General features: G+C 38.5%; 1 protein-coding gene across 2 annotated transcripts; it reads right to left on the bottom strand.

Moving 5' to 3' along the window:
• Positions 1-229: 229 nt before the first annotated feature.
• tmx1 (thioredoxin-related transmembrane protein 1) lies at positions 230-19,367 on the bottom strand. Of its 2 annotated transcripts, XR_009067157.1 has the most exons (9): positions 19,033-19,367; positions 17,375-17,490; positions 17,254-17,299; positions 16,561-16,689; positions 16,395-16,440; positions 14,934-15,035; positions 14,795-14,861; positions 9,544-9,908; positions 230-3,727 (listed from the first exon to the last, which is right to left on the bottom strand). XR_009067157.1 is itself a non-coding variant. In XM_057859500.1 (8 exons), exons 1-8 carry the CDS (start codon positions 19,215-19,217, stop codon positions 9,658-9,660), a joined length of 942 nt encoding a protein of 313 aa, XP_057715483.1. In that variant the 5' UTR covers positions 19,218-19,365; the 3' UTR covers positions 7,993-9,657. The 2 variants fall into 2 exon arrangements, 1 of the variants encoding a protein (XP_057715483.1); XM_057859500.1 differs by lacking the exon at positions 230-3,727 and having other exon boundaries at positions 7,993-9,908; positions 19,033-19,365.
• Between the last annotated feature and the right edge of the window lie 2,504 nt (positions 19,368-21,871).

The following is a 21,871-nucleotide window of genomic DNA, read 5'->3' as shown; positions in this document are numbered from 1 at the left end:
AAATATATATTTTCTCATTTAAAAAAAAAAAAAAAAAGAGCATATTTACTATAAACTCATTGCCATTGACTGTTTTTTCCCTTTTTTTTCTTTTTTTTTTTTTTTTTTAAAGATTTTAAAGAAAATATGATGAGGATATTATGTATTGCTTCCTTTTCGTTTTTGTATTATAATTTAAAAAATATATTTAAAACAATTTTTTTTAAAATTATATATATTTAACGTTTCCCTTTTTTAAAAATGTATCTATATAGTCACACACACAAGTGAATAAGAGAATATTTACAATCAATAATTAAAAAAGAATACCTAAATCACGCAGTATCAGTCCAGCCAAGATTCGAACAAAATATTTAAAAATTCATGAAAACAATTAGATTAATAAAAACTCGTCGCGCTGACAGGGGAAAAATATTGTCCATCATTAGAGTGACATCTACTGGTAAGAAATTACCGCAGCTCAATACAAGCAATAGAATTCAGACAACCTGCGTGCGAAAACAAACGCATGTTCAAAACGAGCTTGGATTCAAAGATAATTCCGTTTTATTCAAAGAAAATTCCAAACAAACAGGTGGCGAATGCTACAGTCTTTAAATAGTGGTGTGTCCAATGAGTTAAAAAAAATAAAATAATAATAACCACCACCCTTATTTTGTCCATTAAAAATGTTTTTAGCCATAAAACAAGAAAATGAGAAATTCAAATAATTCTATAAACACGCACTCTGCTGTTCCAATTTGGTTTGACAGAGATTAATCATAGATATCTTAAAACAATACATATCAATGGATGACATTTTTTTTTAATTAAACCGTTTCTACTTCTTTGTCAACAGCATGGTAGTGAAAATGATAAAAGTTCAAAAAAAAAAATTTCTGCACTAAAACCAACATAAAACAATAGTAAGGTGGAACCTCCAAAGTGGTATATAATATATGGTTGCAGGGTTTCCCACAGTGCTTTATAAGACTGGCGGGCCATCAGGCTTTTCCTGGCCAGGCTAAAACAGTGCTACAAAAAAAAAAAAAAAAAGTATACAGATTTTACGGTAAACACTATCTGGTGATAGGAGTACAAGCGCAATGGCGAGATCTTATGGCTGTATGTGACCAGACATGTACTCTGCCATTGCATTAAATTGCATTGTCATGTACAGTGCTGGCCAAAAGTTTTGGCACCTCTGCAATTCTGTCATATAATGCAATTTCTCCTAGAAAATGATTACAATTACAAATGCTTTGGTAGTAATATCTTTATTTATTTTGCTTGCAATGAAAAAACACAAAAGAAAATGGGAAAATAAATACATCATTATCATTTTACACAAAACTGTAAAAATGGGCCAGACAAAAGTATTGGCACCCTTTGAAAAATCATGTGATGCTTCTTTAATTTGTGTAATTAACCGCACCTGTTACTTACCTGTGGCACATAGCAGGTGGTGGCAATATCTAAATCACACTTGCGGCCAGTTAAAATGGATTAAAGTTGACTTAACCTCTGTCCTGTGTCCTTGTGTGTACCACATTGAGCATGGAGAAAAGAAAGAAGACCAAAAAACTGTCTAAGGACTTGAGAAGCAAAATTGTGAGGAAGCATGGGCGATCTCAAGGCTACAAGTCCAAAGAGCTGAATGTTCCTGTGTCTACCTTGCGCATTGTCATCAATAAGTGTAAAGCCAATGGCACTGTGGCTAACCTCCCTAGATGTGGACGGAAAAGAAAATTGACGAGAGATTTCAACGAAAGATTGTACTGATGGTGGATAAAGAACCACGACTAACATCCAAACAAGTTCAAGCTGTCCCACAGTCCAACAGGGAAAAAACAATGCCTTCAAAGAAAAGAACACTGTCCCCATTAGAGGTGTGCAAAATTTCCGATTCTTAGATTATTCGCGATTCGGCCGTGGAAGATTCGAGAACGATTCACAAACATCCAAATTCCGATTATTGAAATATGCCAAGTAAAGCGGAAGTACGACACACTCCGCACGCTGCGCGGTCTTCGGAATGAGGAACGGAGCGAGAGTAGCTAAATATCATGCTTCTCATTACCCGGCCCCTCGGGCAATGCCAATGCTCAACTCATGGCTCTAGCTCAACTCATGCCACGAGATAAAAAAACACAACAACATACCTGACTGCTGCCGAAAAGCTGCTACAAAGTACATCCACATGTTATGGTAGATATCATTTATATAGGACTAGATGCATTATAGATTCGGTAGCGTTAGCAGCACAGCTACAAAAAGCTAGATGCGGGCGTTAGTAAACGGCCGCCATCTTAAAGCAGTACACTTCCCTGCAAGGCTGTTGTAGCGAACCTTCCAAGCAAACCTAATTCACTTTTTATCTAAAATACTCCTAAATCGGTAAAATATTGATTTGAATCTATCTTTAAAATAGTTTTAAAACTTTCACATGTCGAAAGTAGACAAAAGGGAAATTATGGAATAACGGGAGCAATTTTAACAACTTTAACGGTTGATTCACAACATTAAATTAATTGAATGTAGTTGAAAGCTGCTGATACAGAATGGAGACTGGAGTTTTTCATTTACTGTTATTTTTGTATATTTATTTACCGCTATATGTTAACTTGATACTGAAATAGTAGTTTGGTGTAGCCTGAGAGTATTTTTGAACAATTTTGGAACTAATGTACAAAACATTAAAAAAAAAAAAAAAAACACACACACACAAAAAAACAAAAAAAGGAGGGGGGTGCATCAATAATTGTTTTATAATCGAATCGGAGCCTTTGAATCGCAATCGAATCGTTAGGTGGCCAAAGATTCCCAGCTCTAGTCCCCATAGTCAAACATGGCAGAGGTTCCCTGATGTTTTGGGGTTGCTTTGCTACCTCTGGCACTGGACCGCTTGACCGTGTGCATGACATTATGAAGTCTGAAGACTACCAATAAATTTTGCAGTGTGAGAAAGCTGGGTCTTCCTGTAGAGGTCATGGGTCTTCCAGCAGGACAATGACCCAAAACACACTTCAAAAAGCACTAGAAAATGGTTTGAGAGAAAGCACTGGATACTTCTAAAGTGGCCAGAAATGAGTCCAGATCTGAATCTGATAGAACACCAGTGGAGAGATCTGAAAATGGCATTTTGGAGATGGCACCCTTAAAATCTCTGAGATCTGGAGAAGTTGCCCGATGAAGAATGGTCTAAAATTTCAGCAGAGCATTGTAAGAAACTCATTGATGGATACCGGAAGCGGTTGTTCGCAGTCATTTTGTCTAAAGGTTGTGCTACCAAGTATTAGGCTGAGGGTGCCAATACTTTTGTCCGGCCCATTTTGGGAGTTTTGTGTAAAATGATAATGATTTAATTTTTCATTCTCTTTTGTGTTTTTTATTGCAAGCAAAATAAATGAAGATATTACTACCAAAGCATTTGTAATTGCAATCATTTTCTGGGAGGAATTGAGCATTATCTGACATAACTGCTGGGGTGCCAATACTTTTGGCCAGCAGTGTTGTTTGGTAAAACAGTATTTCATTTTCAAGACTGCCTATTTGTAAGACACTGCGCTTAAGTATTGCTGAGAGGTGGCTTAGGATACCTCATAATAGTCATCGTTTCCAAATTCCTGTCAACTCCACATTTATGAGCCATTAGTGGGCTTCCCTACCACCAGGCTTTTGCAAGTTTCTGAGGGAAACCCTGGTTTGCCATGGTCGTCACAGAACAGGAAATGGCATTTTCTTTGTGCTGTGACACAAGAAATAGCAGTCCATAAACTGAGTTTCAACTGGCAAAATTTTACATGTTCCACTGTAGAAAAATGACATGTGAATGATTACAGTAGAGTGGATTGTAAATCTGGAGTGATATTAGGTCTGTTTCTAATCCTACTTTGCGTGTGTAAACAGAGTGCAACTCAGTACTTATTTGAAATAGGTGAGAAGTGAACACCCTTAAGTAATTCCGGTCTACAGAGGTACCTCTGGATACAAAAGCTTCGTTACACGAAATATCCCCCCCAAGTTTTACAAAGGTTTTTTTGGATTCGTATTACGAAAAACTATTCAGCATACGAAATACGAACTATAAAAATACGTAATTTTCACCGGCAGAAACTTTTTATAAGTTGCTCCATAAGATACTGCTGCCCTATTGGTCAGAATCTTTCCGATAACGCGCTACAGCGTTGTTGTTGTTGTAGCGGACTCGACGTCTTTGCAAAAAGTCTACTTGCGTTTTTGTCTCACGAAGGTCCGCTACATTTCACCTCCCTCAAAAAGTAAGGTTCCAGTAAGGTTTTTCATATGTATTTTCTTTTCTCCATTATGTTCCATTGTCTACTTTATTACAGGTATTAATTAGGTATTGAATGATTCAAATGTATTTGGCTTATTCCAATCTGGTTTTACTTTTATTTAGGGCTGTCAAAATTATCGCGTTAACGGCTGTTAATAAATTTTTTAAATTAATCACGTTAAAATATTTGACGCATTTAACGCACATGCCCCGCTCAAACAGTAAAATGACAGCAGTGTCATTTCGACTCGTTACTTGTGTTTTTTTGGTGTTTTTCCGCCCTCTGCTGGCGCTTGGGTGCGACTGATTTTATTGGTTTCAGTCTTCAGCACCATAATTATTATTGACATCAACAATGGCAAGCTACTAGTTTATTTTTTGATTGAAAATTTTACAAACTTTATTAAAACTAAAACATTAAGAGGGATTTAAATATAAAATTTCTATAACTTGTACTAACATTTATCTTTTAAGAACTACAAGTCTTTCTATCCATGGATCGCTTTTACAGAATGTTAATGCCATCTTGTTGATTGTTATAATAAACAAATACAGTACTTATGTACAGTATGTTGAATGTATATATCCGTCTTGTGTCTTATCTTTCCATTCCAACAATAATTTACAGAAAAATTGGCATATTTTATAGATGGTTTGAATTGCGATTAATTACGATTAATTTTTAAGCTGTGATTAATTCGATTAAAAATTTTAATCGTTTGACAGCCCTACTTTTATTATAAAATGTGGTGTTTTAGTAGTGCTTGAAACGAATTAGACGATTTACATTTAAACGTGGCTTATGATACAAAAAATTCATGATACAAAAGTCACTCCGGAATAGACATGTGGAGTTACCGGTTTCAAGGTATACCGTGGTATGAAAACGTCAAGGTTTCAAAACCGCAAAAATCTCCATCATACCGTCCTTAAGGTATCAACCATTTTTTATGTCGCAAAAATGCATGGAGAAATCCCTCGGTTGCAGCTGTAAAGCTCTCCCACCAGTTGTTGCTCAATGTCAGTGAGTCAGCTGTGCTGCACGATGGCTGGAGAAGGTAAAACTCCTAAACTTTTTCCCCCATTGAAGAAAACGAAATCGCAGGAATGGGAATACTATGATTTTGCATTTATACAAAATTAAAGGTTAGTAAACACTGTCATGAGCGTTTCCCACCAGCTACGAGAGTTAACTCCAGCATGTTCAGTGTGTCTAGCGGTGGTAAAACGTTTTTTTTTTCACTCTGGCAACTGTCTGTGTTGAGAAAGAGTGTGTGTGTATAATGTAAAAATGATTCGAGTCATACACACCTGCTTGTATGGAAAATAATTCAATTATTTTTGTTCTGATGCTGATAATGTTGAGCTGTGGCTGTGGGTTAAGGCTCACCTAAAGAATTGGAATATTTTTTTTCCCAATAAGCTAATATGTTTTGAAAAGTAAAAATCCTGTTCAAGGGGGAAAAAAATGTTTTAAACCCAGATGTCTCAAACTAACACATTTTAGAGCTCTAATTGCAATACTGCGAAACCATGATATTTTGGCTTAAGGTTATCATACCGTCAGAATCTCATACCGGCACATGCCTACTCCAGAACGAATTAATTTCTTATCTAGAGGTACCACTGTACTGCAATTTAAACAACTATACAGTCTTCCACTAGGGAGCAGTAAGTACAATTAACCTTTATACGGCTGTTTCCAGTAAGTGTGTGAGTAAATAGATGCCGTGAGCTTTTCGATTATGGACCTTGGATATGGTTGCAAAAGGGGTGGGAATTTTGGAAATATCCATAAATAGACTCTTTCCATGGGAATTAAGGAGAATTTAACCTTTTATAGAGCTAGTGACTATTTTCGATCATTTAAAAACTTAGCTTCATAAAGACTTGATGTCCACATTGTTTGATGACGTCACATTTTGATTCATATTGGCCACAACATTTGGTATCCTACATCGCCCAAAATGGGATGTCCACATTTGTAAACACCAGGTGTAAATTATAACACTGGCCAATATATATATATATATATATATATATATATATATATGTATATACAGTGCCTTGCAAAAGTATTCGGCCCCCTTGAATCTTGCAACCTTTCGCCACATTTCAGGCTTCAAACATAAAGATATGAAATTTAATTTTTTTGTCAAGAATCAACAACAAGTGGGACTCAATCGTGAAGTGGAACAACATTTATTGGATAATTTAAACTTTTTTAACAAATAAAAAACTGAAAAGTGGGGCGTGCAATATTATTCGGCCCCTTTTCTTTCAGTGCAGCAAACTCACTCCAGAAGTTCAGTGAGGATCTCTGAATGATCCAATGTTGTCCTAAATGACCGATGTTTACAAATGGAATCCACCCGTGTGTAATCAAGTCTCCGTATAAATGCACCTGCTCTGTGATAGTCTCAGGGTTCTGTTTAGAGTGCAGAGAGCATTATGAAAACCAAGGAACACACCAGACAGGTCCGAGATACTGTTGTGGAGAAGTTTAAAGCCGGATTTGGATACAAAAAGATTTCCCAAGCTTTAAACATCTCAAGGAGCACTGTGCAAGCCATCACATTGAAATGGAAGGAGCATCAGACTACTGCAAATCTACCAAGACCCGGCCGTCCTTCCAAACTTTCTTCTCAAACAAGGAGAAAACTGATCAGAGATGCAGCCAAGAGGCCCATGATCACTCTGGATGAACTGCAGAGATTTACAGCTGAGGTGGGAGAGTCTGTCCATAGGACAACAATCAGTCGTACACTACACAAATATGGCCTTTATGGAAGAGTGGCAAGAAGAAAGCCATTTCTCAAAGATATCCATAAAAAGTCTCGTTTAAAGTTTGCCACAAGCCACCTGGGAGACACACCAAACATGTGGAAGAAGGTGCTCTGGTCAGATGAAACCAAAATTGAACTTTTTGGCCACAATGCAAAACGATATGTTTGGCGTAAAAGCAACACAGCTCATCACCCTGAACACACCATCCCCACTGTCAAACATGGTGGTGGCAGCATCATGGTTTGGGCCTGCTTTTCTTCAGTAGGGACAGGGAAGATGGTTAAAATTGACGGGAAGATAGATGCAGCCAAATACAGGAACATTCTGGAAGAAAACCTGTTGGTATCTGCACAAGACCTGAGACTGGGACGGAGATTTATCTTCCAACAGGACAATGATCCAAAAGATAAAGCCAAATCTACAATGGAATGGTTAAAAAATAAAGGTATCCAGGTGTTAGAATGGCCAAGTCAAAGTCCAGACCTGAATCCAATCGAGAATCTGTGGAAAGAGCTGAAGACTGCTGTTCACAAACACTCTCCATCCAACCTCACTGAGCTCCAGCTGTTTTGCAAGGAAGAATGGGCAAGAATGTCAGTCTCTCGATGTGCAAAACTGATAGAAACATACCCCAAGCGACTTGCAGCTGTAATTGGAGCAAAAGGTGGCGCTACAAAGTATTAACGCAAGGGGGCCGAATAATATTGCACGCCCTACTTTTCAGTTTTTTATTTGTTAAAAAAGTTTAAATTATCCAATAAATTTTGTTCCACTTCACGATTGTGTCCCACTTGTTGTTGATTCTTGACAAAAAATTAAAATTTTATATCTTTATGTCTGAAGCCTGAAATGTGGCGAAAGGTTGCAAGGTTCAAGGGGGCCGAATACTTTTGCAAGGCACTGTATATATATATATATATATATATATATATATATATATATATATATATATATATATTACATTAGGGCTGTCAAAATTGTCGCGTTAACGGTCGGTAATTAAGTTTTTTAATTAATCACGTTAAAATATTTGACGCAATTAACGCACATGTCCAGCTCAGACAGATTTAAATGTCAGTAGAGTGAAATGCCCACTTGTTAATTGTGTTTTATGGAGTTTTGCCACCCTCTGCTGGCGCTTGGGTGCGACTGATTTTATAGGCTTCAGCACCCATGAGCATTGTGTAAGTAATTATTGACAACAACAATGGCGGGCTACTAGTTTATTTTCTGATTGAAAATTTTACAAATTTTATTAATACGAAAACATTAAGAGGGGTTTTAATATAAAATTTCTATAACTTGTACTAACATTTTTCTTTTAAGAACTACAAGTCTTTCTATCCATGGATCGCTTTAACAGAATGTTAATAATGTTAATGCCATCTTGTTGATTCATTGTTATGATAAACAAATACAGTCGTTATGTACCATATGTTGAATGTATATATCCATCTTGTGTCTTATCTTTCCATTCCAACAATTTATTTTACAGACTAATTTACAGAAAAATGTGGCATATTTTATAGATGGTTTGAATTGCAATTAATTACGATTAATTAATTTTTAAGCTGTAATTAACTTGATTAAAATTTTTAATCGTTTGACAGCCCTAATATATATATATTCTGTTGCATGTGTTTGTTTGGTTGCTTGTTTGTTTTTGAAGAGTGATTATATACAATTTTTGGTTCACTTTTTCCTGTATGTTTTAGTTTTCGTGCAATCTGCATTTTTTTATTTTCTTATATTAGTGGTAATTTTTTTACCTGTTCAGTATATATTTTCCAGTTTTTCCTTATTTTTTGCAATTTTAAATATTTTTCTGATATTTTTCTAGGCAGGACCATAAGTCACATTGTTCATAATTTTGGTTTCCTGTGTCGCAGTTGTCGAAAACAGATTTGGATTTAACAGCCCAAAATGATATTAGATATATATATATATATATATATATTATACATCAGTCATTTATTATTTCATAATATTTAACATATTTTATGAATAAATAAAATTTTAATAAAACTAAATTAATTAAATTAAAAACAGAAATACTCAACAAATATCGACCCTAATAACCCACTTAAGCAGATTTTATTTTATTTTTTTATAGTATTTAACTCGTTGTCTGTCATTGGCAATGATAGACTTCCAATTCTGTTTGACTGGCAGCTCCGAGACAAAATGGATTGAACATCTCACACCGTCAATGGCAGCCAATGAGTGCGCTATAAAGGGTTAATGGAAAGGTACCATAATCAAACAAGAAATCCTTCTGTGCGTAATTTTTGGAAAAGATGAACATGGCTTTGAAACTTACTGGACATTTACAAGCCTAATCGTTGTTTAGAAACGCTGCACTCGTGCGCCAATAAATGCTAACACCAGGACATATGACATGATTTATGTACATTAAAAGTTATATAAACAAACATAAACAATGTATGCATAGTCGAAAAAGGAACTCTCCACAAACCTACCAATTCTCAAGTTTTGTTCCCAGGTTGAGCCGCAATGGCGCCCCAAGTGGCGGCTCTTCTCGTGTTGATTCCACCCACTCGACATAAGATGACGTGACGTCCTACAACGTGTGTCTAAGTGTCTTCTTCTTCTTCGTCATCGTTGTCTCCTTTGCGTCCAGGCATCGCCCTCTTCCTTACCGCCTGTCCTTTGGGCTCGGGCTGGCCCTCGGGGGAGGCCCTGCGTGGCCGCCGCTGCGTCCTCCACGCCTCGTCCACGTCCTCCTCGTCCTCTTCATCGTCGTCCTCCTCCTCGCCATCGGCCTCGTGTTCTTCTTCCTCCTGCTGCTGTTGAAGCAGCCAGGCCTGCTCTGCCGTTTGTTTCTCTGTGCATCAATGAACTCAATTAAATCTAGTGTTCCTGTTCAACCCTTTATAGGACAAGTGACTATTTTTGGTCGATAAAAACAATGATCTGGCGCCGCCGTCCACAGATGTGAACATCACGTTTTGAGTCATGTAGACGACAATATAAGCATTACAAGTGTGAAGTGTGACTAAATGTAATGTCCACATACAGTGGGGCAAAGAAGTATTTCGTCAACCACTAATTCTGAAAGTTCCCCCACTTGAAAAGATTAGAGAGGCCTGTAATTGTCAACATGGGTAAAGCTCAACCATGAGAGACAGAATGTGGGGAAAAAAACAGAAAATCACATTGTTTGATTTTTAAAGAATTTATTTGCAAATCATGGTGGAAAATAAGTATTTGTTCAATACCAAAAGTTCATCTCAATACTTTCTTATGTACCCTTTGCTGGCAATAACGGAGGCCAAACGTTTTCTGTAAGTCTTCACAAGCTTTTCACACACTGTTGCCGATATTTTGGCCCATTCCTCCATGCAGATCTCCTCTAGAGCAGTGATGTCCCTCCACAGATTTTCAATGGGGTTGAGATCTGAAGACTGGCTAGGCCACTCCAGGACCTTGAAATGCTTCTTACGAAGCCACACCTTTTGTTGCCCTGGCTGTGTGTTTGGGATCATTGTCATGCTGAAAGACCCAGCCACATCTCATCTTCAATGCCCTTGCTGATGGAAGGAGATTTTCACTCAAAATCTCTCGATACATGGCCCCATTCATTCTTTCCTTTCCACAGATCAGTCGTCCTGGTCCCTTTGCAGAAAAACAGCCCCAGAGCATGATGTTTCCAGACCCATGCTTCACAGTGGGTATGTTGTTCTTCGGATGCAATTCAGTATTCTTTCTCCTCCAAACACGAGAACCTGTGTTTCTACCAAAAAGGTCTATTTTGGTTTCATCTGACCCTAACACATTCTCCCAGTCCTCTTCTAGATCATCCAAATGCCCTCTAGCGAACCGCAGACGGGCCTGGACGTGTACTGGCTTCAGCAGGGGGACACGTCTGGAAGTGCAGGATTTGATTCCCTGGTGGTGCATTATGTTATTGATAGTAGCTTTTGTTACTGTGGTCCCAGCTCTCTAAGTCATTCACTAGGTCCCCCCGTGTGGTTCTGGGATTTTTGCTCCCCGTTCTTATCATTTTGACGCCACGGGGTGAGATCTTGCATGGAGCCCCAGATCAAGGGAGATTATCAGTGGTCTTGTATGTCTTCCATTTTCTAATAATTGCTGCCACGGTTGATTTCTTTACACCAAGCGTTTTACCTATTGCAGATTCAGTCTTCCCAGCCTGGTGCAGGTCTACAATTTTGTCTCTGGTGTCCTTCGACAGCTCTTTGGTCTTGGTCATAGTGGAGTTTGGAGTGTGACTGACAGGTGTCTTTTATACCGATAATGAGTTGATTTCTTTACACCAAGCGTTTTAGCTATTGCAGATTCAGTCTTCCCTCCAGTCTTGCAGAAATTCGCATTTGAACACTTTATTTTTCATTCAAACTGTTTTCTTTGATTGAAGCAATCCTTTTTGTGTTTGAGCCATATTATGGGTAGGACATTTGTGTCTAAATCATTCAATCGCAATAAAAGTTGCTTTAATCAAAAAACTATTTTCAATCAAAGAAAAAAATCATTTGCAAAAATATATATTTTTTGAAAATATTTTTTTATTGAAGTGTCACTTTTTTTGAAGTGGAAAAAGTTTTGAATGCACTTTTTTTTTAAGTGGAAAAAGTCTTGAAGGCACTTTTTTTCTATTGAATCATTTTGACACAAAGATTCAACTTCAACATTACTTTCGGCATATTTGAGTGGCAGGTGACTATGCCAATGACATAAAAGAATGAAGCAAGAATAATGGCCACCAGGGCTCCATCCAGCCATCGGACTCTGCTGGAGTCGCGTCGAATATAGGGCACCGGTACGGGGGTGTGACATTGGCATCTCACCGGAGTACGGTGCCCTGCTGCTTAATGTGATTCAACATGGCGAACTTCACCCGCTGCCCTGACGTGACGGTTGGCAATTTGTTCCAACCGGAGTGTCCACGATGCGCCAGTACGGGAGTGGTCAGCGAATGGCCCGACGCTAGCCTGCCCAGTAAGCGAGTGGACTACCGGCGAGTCGCCGGCGTCCACGCCGGGAGCCCCGTCACTTCAGCTTTGAATGAGTGTCGTGTCACTCGCAGGCCGTCCACTCGACAGCCGGCCTCCACGCCTGGGGGGTTATATCGGGGTTCGACCATTGTGCCGCCACAGGGCAACGTACTGTTGCGAGTACTCCGGTGAGATGCCGATGTCACACCCCCGTACCAGTGCCCTATATTCGGCTTGGACTCTAGCAGACTCCGTTGGCTGGATGGAGCCATTCTTTATTAAAGTACAAATAAACATGTAAATAACAATAATTAATCACACATGAACACTGAGGTCAAATGCTGATAGTAGGCCTGAACGATATCGGAAAAAACTATAATTGTGAATTTTGGGGAGTTTGCGATATTATATTGCGATATTAAAACGAGAAACTTTTCACCAAATAACTTGAATAGCTCCGTTCGGGATACCTGCACTGTTGACGAAGAAAAACAGTTTTGTCGCGCTGCCTAGCAGGAGGGAGAGTAAGACACTGTGGTGCTGTATGAGCATGAAGCAGAAAAAAATGAATGTATGTTGTTTTTAAATTCCGATGCTCTGAAAAATGGCGCCATCCGCCCTATTTTTATAACTCAGTTTAATCCAGGATCTGCACACTTGCTGCGTTCATGACGTAAAACAAAAGTTTAAATGTTGAAAAAAAAGAAAAAAATTGCACGTTCTGCGATGTGACTATTGTGCATGCGCACTTTACGATGGCGATGTTCAAACGATATATTGTGCAGGCTTAGCTGATAGCATTTACTAGTGCGAAAGAATGGAATGTAAACAGATTAAGAACACTGACTTCGCCTTTCCAACATGATTCAAAACAATTCTTATGAAAAAAATGTCTAGCAATATTATTATAGTATACTACTACAGTGATACCTCAGCTCACGAACGCTTAAGCTCACGAACTTTTCGCCTCAATAACATTAAATTCGCGAGCATATAGTCTCTGCTGACGAACTAGTTTTCGGCGGACGAACCAATTCACGCGGTCGAAAAGCGCCACGAGAAGCTGACGCACGCTCACGGCGTCCCAGTTCGTCCCCTCACTTTCGTTGAGTGCGGACGTGGTTTGTGTTTGATAGACATTTTGGACCATATTGAGTGTACTTTTGCTATTATGGGACCGAAAAAGAGTTACCTACAGTCCTTATGGAAGGTGACTCGTGTTACCAATTCGCCCTCGACTGGTAATTGGCGGTGCTTTCAGCTTCCCACCGTAGTGAGAAGTGGACCGGCGAGTCACGTTGGCTCGTTGTCGTCGGTTGTCTTCGGTTCGCCCGATTTCCTCTCCAGAAAGGAGGCGGCGTGCATACAAACACCCAGAGGCGTCGGATGGCTTTTTGTGGGCACTTTTATTAACAACCAAAAGCATGTGGGGGGCACAGCAGTGGAGTCTACGCTAACTGCGCACTTTGCCGGTAACACTCTCCTTCCAAACAGTAACTCCCTCCCACCTTCCTCCTCCCACTCCATTCCATCAAGCCATCAACTACCATCACAAAGGTAAATAAAACGACTTTATTATACAGTACAGTTTATTTCTTTAATTATAATACAATAGCACATTTATTACACATAAAATAAGGTATATTTTTGTGTAGTTTTAAGGCTTATTTAGTAGAAAATTATGTTTTATGGGGACCTGGAAACGGATTATTCTCATTTTAATGGTTTCTTATGGGAAATAAATGTTCGGAAGACGAACTTTTCGCCTTACACACACTTTCTGGGAACCAATTATGTTCGTGAGCTGAGGTATCACTGTATATATAATAGTATTACAATAATTCTAATATTAATTGCCAATCATATTTTTTAAAAAGGGTGTCATTTTAAAGTTATTCTTAGTGTAAAATCTGAATTCTGTAGTCTTATAGTATTTACATATTATAGTATTAATTCTGAAGTATGTGGGATTAACTCCAGAAATCGTTAGTTATATGACAAACGTGACGCGCATTTATTTTGAAATGTTCACCGGATGTACATTCGCTAAACCGCTAACAACTTTACACTCCGCAAAAAGCACTTTTCGTCATTGCTTGTGGTGTCACTAATAGATTTTTTTTTTTTCATTTTTTCGTTTGCAAATGCTGTTAACCTGTGATTTTTCAGGTTTGAAGTGTCACCTTCGTTTTGGAAAAGACTGCCAATGTTTTATAGCAGGCTAAAGTAAGTTGTCTTTTTTCCCCATTAGTCTCAGTGTAGCAATGCTAACATTTACAGAGTTTAATATAGATGTGTTTCCTTATTTTGTATGTGTGAACTGTAATTCTATGGCGTGTTGTTGACGAATAAACATCTGGACACCACAATCGGAGTCTCATATGTCATCTACACGCAAGCACAAATGTAGGCACGCACGCGGTGATAAAACGCAGCCGTGAAAATTACCGCCTTAATTTTTATTTACCTTGCGATAAATGGACTCATGGCATATCACGACAGGCTTAGCAACTTCAATAAAACATGTTGTTAGTTAGTTAGATGGACTTACGAACCCCCCCTCAAAAAAAATTATCCTCAAATCTACACAATTCACGTAAGTCACCCTTTTTGACTTCAAAACGGCGAATTTCGCCGAAAGGTGAGTGATTTTCATGCCTGCATTTTTAAAAAGAATGGATATCCAAATGTTACCATGACATGGTTCTCGCCAGCTATCCTCATCAACATTGGGAATAAAAACATAAAAACTTACTCTGGTAATAGTCCGGCGAGGACAAACGCCGCGACGGGAAGACAAAATCAGCGATGAACACCAGTAGCTGAAAAACCAACACATATTAGTGGAGCTGTGCTTTAACAAATGATTGAGGAAAAGTTCAGCTTTTGCTCACCAGTCCGAGCGCAAGACCGGAGAAAAGCGTGACCAAGCCGAAGATGACGTACGAGCCCCACACGGGGAGGCCCATTTTATCCGTCATGTAGTTATGGCAACGCTGGTAGAAAATGAAGAGCAGCATGTTAGCATATGCTTTTGTGGCAGACTGTCAAATTTGGTACGTCAAAACTGAGTAGAGAAAGTTTCAAGAATCCACTCCTAAAAAGAAAACGTCTATCATTTTGATCTGACATGTTAATTTTAAGGTTGATTTTGCCCATTTTTAAGTCCTTACCACATTGTTTCACGTTGGTGTAAAATAGGGACGCCACAAATAATTGACAACTAATTATCAAATGACGGTAATCGACAACTATTTTTTTTTTTTTTCTTCTCCTGACATATTCCCATTGTGATCATTCAACATGCCTCGTTCATTGGTAGAAAGCAGCAAACAGGAAGCATTTATGCGGGGACAGAGGAAAAGAGGGAGAGAGAGAGACAGAAGAAGTACAAACAACCAGAAATACATTGAACGCCTAAACTATGCATATGATGGTGCTATCGTTAGCCAGCTATATTCCCAGTTGACACTATGAGGGGCAAATCAGGCATGTGAGGTGTAGAACCCAATATTTGTGTGAATCCCTTGTGAGTCTGAGAATGCTGGCACCCTATTCTATGCCATCTGATCGCTAGTGCTGAATGTGTCTAAGTACACCTAGTCATGTGTGAATCCGATCAGAGATGTGATAGTCCTGCAGGCGAGTGGAAATGACGGTGGGAGCCACCCCAGGGCCGCAGCCCTTTCCCAGCCAATCGACAACTATTTTAAAAGTCCATGACTTGCTTACAGACATCGCTGACCTGAAAATTGTGCAAATCCTTTTTTGAGTATCAGAATAGAATGTATTTTTATAATCTCCCCATTTTTTAAATTAAAAATAACAAGAAACATTGTTTTTTAAATTTCTAAAATTATAATTTATAATTTTTTTATGTTGTTTTTTTTTAATTAAAAAATGAGAAAACAGTAAGTGTTCTGTGATTTCCGCATTCCTTGATTAAATCAAATGTTTATTTTTGTAATTAATCAAAATTTGTTGTTTACGAACATGATTTAAATTTAAGCCGATTAGTCGACTAATGGCAAAAATGATCAATGATTAGACCACTTTCAAAATAATCTTTTCTGGTAGCCCTACTATAAAATTTGGGCTGCCAAAAAGAGGGGGAAAAAAGGGCTAAAACTTCACCAACAAATGATGAACTGTCTCCAAACCAAGATGATCTCAGCTACATGAAAAGCATCAAATGGAATTCGAAGCTCAGACCGGTAACAAAAAACCACTCGAGAGAAAGACTTATCTGGCGTCCCACTTAGTGTAACATGACACTGTTACTTTTCTCCATTGTCTTACTTCACTCTTTTCTTAAAGTACTTTGAAAGAGATAAACATAAGTGAAAAAGACTTACTCGTATGAACATAGAAAGTTTGAATAGAGCTGACATGGAGTTCATTCTGCAAAAAGATGACGTCACATCATTAAAAGCAGGCTTGTTCAGTAGTGACAAAACTCCAAAACACTTTGAAAAGTGAGCGCAATCATGGAACAGACAGTCAGACATCTTGCAGACTCACAGAAAAGATGAAGGCGCGAACCATGAGGAGACCGGCTCCACCGTAGCCCATTTTTTGTCACCCACGAAGCTGAGGAACTCTTCTTTGGTGCGCGCTCCCTGGTACTTGCGGAAAACGCCATCTTTGCAACTGCATCACAGAAATGAAACACGCCAATGTTAGAAAATAAATATTTGATCGCTGCTCTATGGTGGTAACTCAATCCTTTATACAGCACTCATTGGCTGCCATTGACGCTGCTAGGCATCCAACCCATTTTGACTGGGAGGGCTGGGTCAAAATGCGTTGGACACCAAGCACTGTAAATAGCATCGAAACATGAACATTCAAAGCTATTCTCTCAGTTTAAATTGTATTTCTGTTTTTATGCAGTTTAATTTGAATAATGTTGCTTTTTAACATTCATTAGAGGTTATGTATTCAGCTCCTTATGTCTGTTTGCATATTTGTGTTCATGATAACTCAAGAACAACTAAAGGGATTATTATCAAACTTGCAGTATGCATTATTATTTATCATTTTTAAATAACTATTTAAAAGGGGCAGCGAACAATAATGAACATGTACATGTAAATACGCCAATGAAAAGAACAAATGAAAAATCGGACGTCACCGTCAATGGCACCGAAACATTATCATTGACTGTTACAAAACTCTGTAAAAAGTGACCAGATTTAGGAGAGGAAAACTTACTGGTAAATGGTCGGCAGTGAAGTAATGACAAATCTCCCGCTTAGCCCTTTAAAGTGAGAAAGACAACGTGACTAAAGACTCTGTCATGAAGGCACAATGTACTTTTTGTGGGGCTCCCTACCTGGTTGCTCTGTCACATCCACCTTTGCTATGTTGACCTCCATGTCCTCCCCCCAGTCAGCAAACTCTTGCCACACCGGTTGTAGCTGCTGGCAGGCTGGACACCAAGGCGCATAGCTGCAAGAGTGTAACAATAAAGCGCAATTCTTTATGATATACTTGTGCAGTATTAACTTATTGGCTGCCATTGAATGCAAAAGAATTCCAACCCGTTCACACAGTCAGCCCATCCCAGTTCAAATGAATTGGACATCCATCGCCGTTATAACAAAATCAAATTAATTAAAATTAGTGCTGCAACGATTAATCGATTAACTCGAGTATTCGATGAGAAAAAAAGATTCAAATTAAATTTTGCTGCTCCGAGTATTCGTTTAATTAAAGTGGCGTTGTAATGGTTTGTTTTGAAAGTGTTTGCATTTAGCTTCATTGATTTGGGTGGATACACTGCCCTTTAGTCTGCCTCATTTCACATGGCTTAATCCAGCTGCTCCCTGTTGAGTCCAACATAAGATACGTTTTTGTTTAAGTTTTTTTTTTTTTAATGCATTCGTAATTTAGTTTATAGGTATATTTAGCCTTTTTTTGTGGGAATATGTGTGTGAACCATTTGTTAAGAGCATTGTAAAAAAGATAGCATTTTACAGCATTTAAACCAGCAGACTTTTGCTATGTAAATTAGCCAATTGTTCTTTTGTTGTATATAGATCCTCATTTACCGGTATTTTTTTTTGGTACCGTTTGAGGTTCAGCTCAGGTATTTTAATTTTTTATGTTCCTTATCCGATTACTCGATTATTCTAACTAATTAGTTCATCGATTAATCGACTACTAAAATAATCTATAGCTGCACACCTAATTAAAATTAAAATAAATAAGACAAATAAACACTGGTCATGGCCACAATTACAAATCTACAGTTGATAAATAATAAAAAAATAAATAACAATAACAGAATACAGAGAATATCTGCAGTTTTAGCTTTTTTTCAATTTGATATTTAAAATGTTAAGAATATTTACTGTTTTTACATTTATTGTTATATTTATTTAAATTAAAAATGTAAAAAAAAAAAAAAAAAAAAAAAAAAAATTAAATTAAATGTTTTACATGGATAGAGATGGATATTTTTTAATGAATAAATAACAAAATATTTTACCATTAACTCATTGCCTCCGATTGTCGACAGACCTCCTATTCATGTAAACTTGGAGGTCTGGTTATGAATGCTCATGCTTTAGTGCCATTGACAGCGCTAGACGTCCAATCTACTGTATTTTGACTGGCTCTGACACCTCTTCCAGTAAAAATGACTTGGACGTCAAGCCCCGTCAGTGGCAGACAATGAGATAACTGAATGCGCTATAAGGGGTTGATAACTTACTGAGGCAGGATTCTAAAACAAAACTATGTCCCATAACATTAAATTCAAATACTTTTGCTCTTAGCTAGTGCACTTGAACAGTGGACCATTTGGCTAAAATAACGTCGCGCAGACAACTACATGAACAACTAAATAAAATCTTATCGTAACGTTACATTAGCTGTGTCGAGATTAATTTAAATAAACAATTGTGCCTTGAAATGACAAAGTTAGACAACAAAATGTCCTTCCCGTTTCCCCTCCATGCGGCTAGCTAGCTAAGCTACTGTACTTACAATTCAATCATCCACTCTCCAGTCAGGATGTCCTCCCAGTTGCTGTCAGTGACAATCCGGAGGCTGTCCTGCTTGGCTCCGGTAACCGGTAATGACACGAGGCACACGGTAAGAAGAAGATAACATATCAGCGAAGTCTCTTGTTTACACGGACTCGAGGGAAACATGGTAGCGCTTTCGCCCATGACGCTAATAAGCTAACGAAAATGTACTACCGGAATGACGCGTTTGAGGACAGATTAGCATTGTTACTTTTCTTGGCGTTACGGCTACGCTTGGGTTCGTTAACTCAAAAAAAAAAAAAAAAAAAACACCACGAAAACCTTCTAAAAGATGACACGTAACATCAACAGGCTTTATTTCGTAATTAGTGGCTGTTGTGCCACGTTAGTCATATTAGTGTTGCTTGTTGTGAGTTTATTAGTGACAAATTGTCACAGCGAAAACTACGACCGATAAAATACGCTGTTCAAAGAGCCGTTACTTAAAATTTTACATCGAAGGCGAGTTTTGGTTACTTTTTGAAAACAATTAGTCCGCGTTATCCCATCAAACGTCTGTACACTCGTTTATCCTGTAAGACTTGAACGCATCATTGATGTCGTACATTTCAACATTTCAAGTACACTACATTACAACACTACCGCGTTTAAACTTATCGACTGTAAGTTGAAAATGCATTTTAGTCTACACACATCAATTGCAAATAGTATATATGTAATATGTATTAAATTTCCTCATATAATTTCAGCATTGAACAGTGATGACATTTTACCAGCAGATGGTGATATTGTTCTTTTAGCATGAAACATTTGATGTCTTCTTGTAATTTTGCAGGAGAATAAACATTTTTTGCCTGAAATAAAATCGGTGGAGTTACGCTTTTGTTCATTCATTCATCTTCTGTACTGCTTATTCTCACAAAGGTTGCGGGGGTGCTGGAGCACATCCCTGACAACTATGGGCAGGAGGCTGGGTACACCATGAACTGGTTGCTAACCACTGGCGTGCACACATAGACGCCAGGTGGTGCTCAAGCACTGAGCCTTGCCCTCTTAACCGAGCAATTGCCTTAATCAAGATTATTAAGGCATGATCATTATTGTGTTAGTAATGCGTGTGCCCCCCAAGTGCCGCAGCCATAATCACTGCGACACCATCCTCTGTCCTCCAAACGCTGCAGCAGTTACAGTTCAATGGCTTCCATCCCCGCCCTCCCCTCGCCCCCACCTGCAGCCCCTACGCAGAGGTAACACATAATGTGTATGCATAGACTTCATAACTATTGATGGGACACGGGGCGTGGTGCCAATTAATAGGAGGCCTGCATTGTTGGCATGGCTTTCAAAGCTGACCGAGTGGAATCACAGACAAACAGCTTTTTCCTTTGAAAATTCTTGTGAACAAATGCTTAAATCCCCCAATTCTTTACAGATATGAATGTTAAACAGTCTCGATTCTTTGTTAAAAGAGCAACAACAACAAAAAAGGGTAGTTAGCATTTATTTTATATAAATATGTTGAAGAATGATGCTAGTCTATTAGTCAATGTGGCGGCCGCCATACAGTGGGGAGAACAAGTATTTGATACACAGTCAATGGGAAAACCCATTGGCAGCGTATCAAATACTTGTTCTCCCCACTGTATGTAAACAGAGCTTTTCCGGTGAAAATTCTTGTGAATAAATTCTTAAATCCCCGAATTCTTTACAGATATGGACGTAAAACAGACTCGATTCTTTGTTAAAAGAGCAAAAAAAGGGTAGTTTGCATTTATTTTATGTAAATATGTTGAAGAATGATGCTAGTCTGTTAGTCAATGTGGTGGCCGCCATTTGTAAATAGAGCTTTCTTTCGTTGAAAATTCTTGTGAATAAATGCTTAAATCCCCGAATTCTTTATAAATATGAACGTAAAACAGTCTCAATTCTTTGTTAAGCAAAAAACTGGACATTTGGGCATCTATTTTACGTAAATATGTCAAAGAATGACGCCAATGCCGTAGTGCTTCCCATTCTCCCTATTGATTTTTCCACAATTTTTCAAAATGAATGCATGGTACGAAAAATATAGTAATTAACTCGAATCCTCGAACAAATCACTTCTGAGACAATCTTTCCTGTTTATATGCGGTACAGCTTTCGTACTGTTTAAATCCGGGGTGTTAAAATCCTGCACGTTTTTACTCGGCGACCGACTGGGAATAACAGAAGCTGACTATAGGGCGGCCCCCTCCTTAAAAGTTTTGCATGGTGAAGTTCGATTCTGACCCGTCAATCATAATGAAGTCTATGGTGTATGTATATGTGCCCCCCCTCAACTTCAGTTGCTTAACTATTTGTCTGGTGAAGTAGCCTTTGTCTCTGTGCAACTCTCTAAATTAGCCGAATTCTCTGTCCCAACTGTTAAACAAGCCAGGCTAGCCGCTCGCGATAATCAATTAATAGATGTAATGTGGTGACCAGCACACAACCAGTGTCGGTGGGAAAAATAAATAAAACTATATACTGTAATGCCCTCGGCTGAGAGAGGAGAGGAGTCAGGAATGGCTTCACTCAGTTTAATGTGACAACAATAAAAACAATAATATGGCGGACTCCTGCGGAGTGCGACTGCTATCACTAGCTTCCAGCCAGTTCCCTACATCACAGCCCACACGTCCAGAGCATCTCTTAAAGGGGCCACGCATAGTTACGGAGATTACATTATTATAGCTCAATATTTAGTAATCTGTTTGCATGTTTAACAGTCGTACTGCCGCAAGGCAGCTGGGCTGGCCGTTACATACGTTGCAAAAGGTGCCCTTTTTACCCCCTCTTACCACCTGCCCCCCAAATTG

The sequence above is a fragment of the Corythoichthys intestinalis genome, chromosome 15, assembly GCF_030265065.1.
Source record: "Corythoichthys intestinalis isolate RoL2023-P3 chromosome 15, ASM3026506v1, whole genome shotgun sequence".
Classification (NCBI taxonomy): domain Eukaryota; kingdom Metazoa; phylum Chordata; class Actinopteri; order Syngnathiformes; family Syngnathidae; genus Corythoichthys; species Corythoichthys intestinalis.
This window is presented reverse-complemented; position numbering and strand designations above follow the sequence as displayed.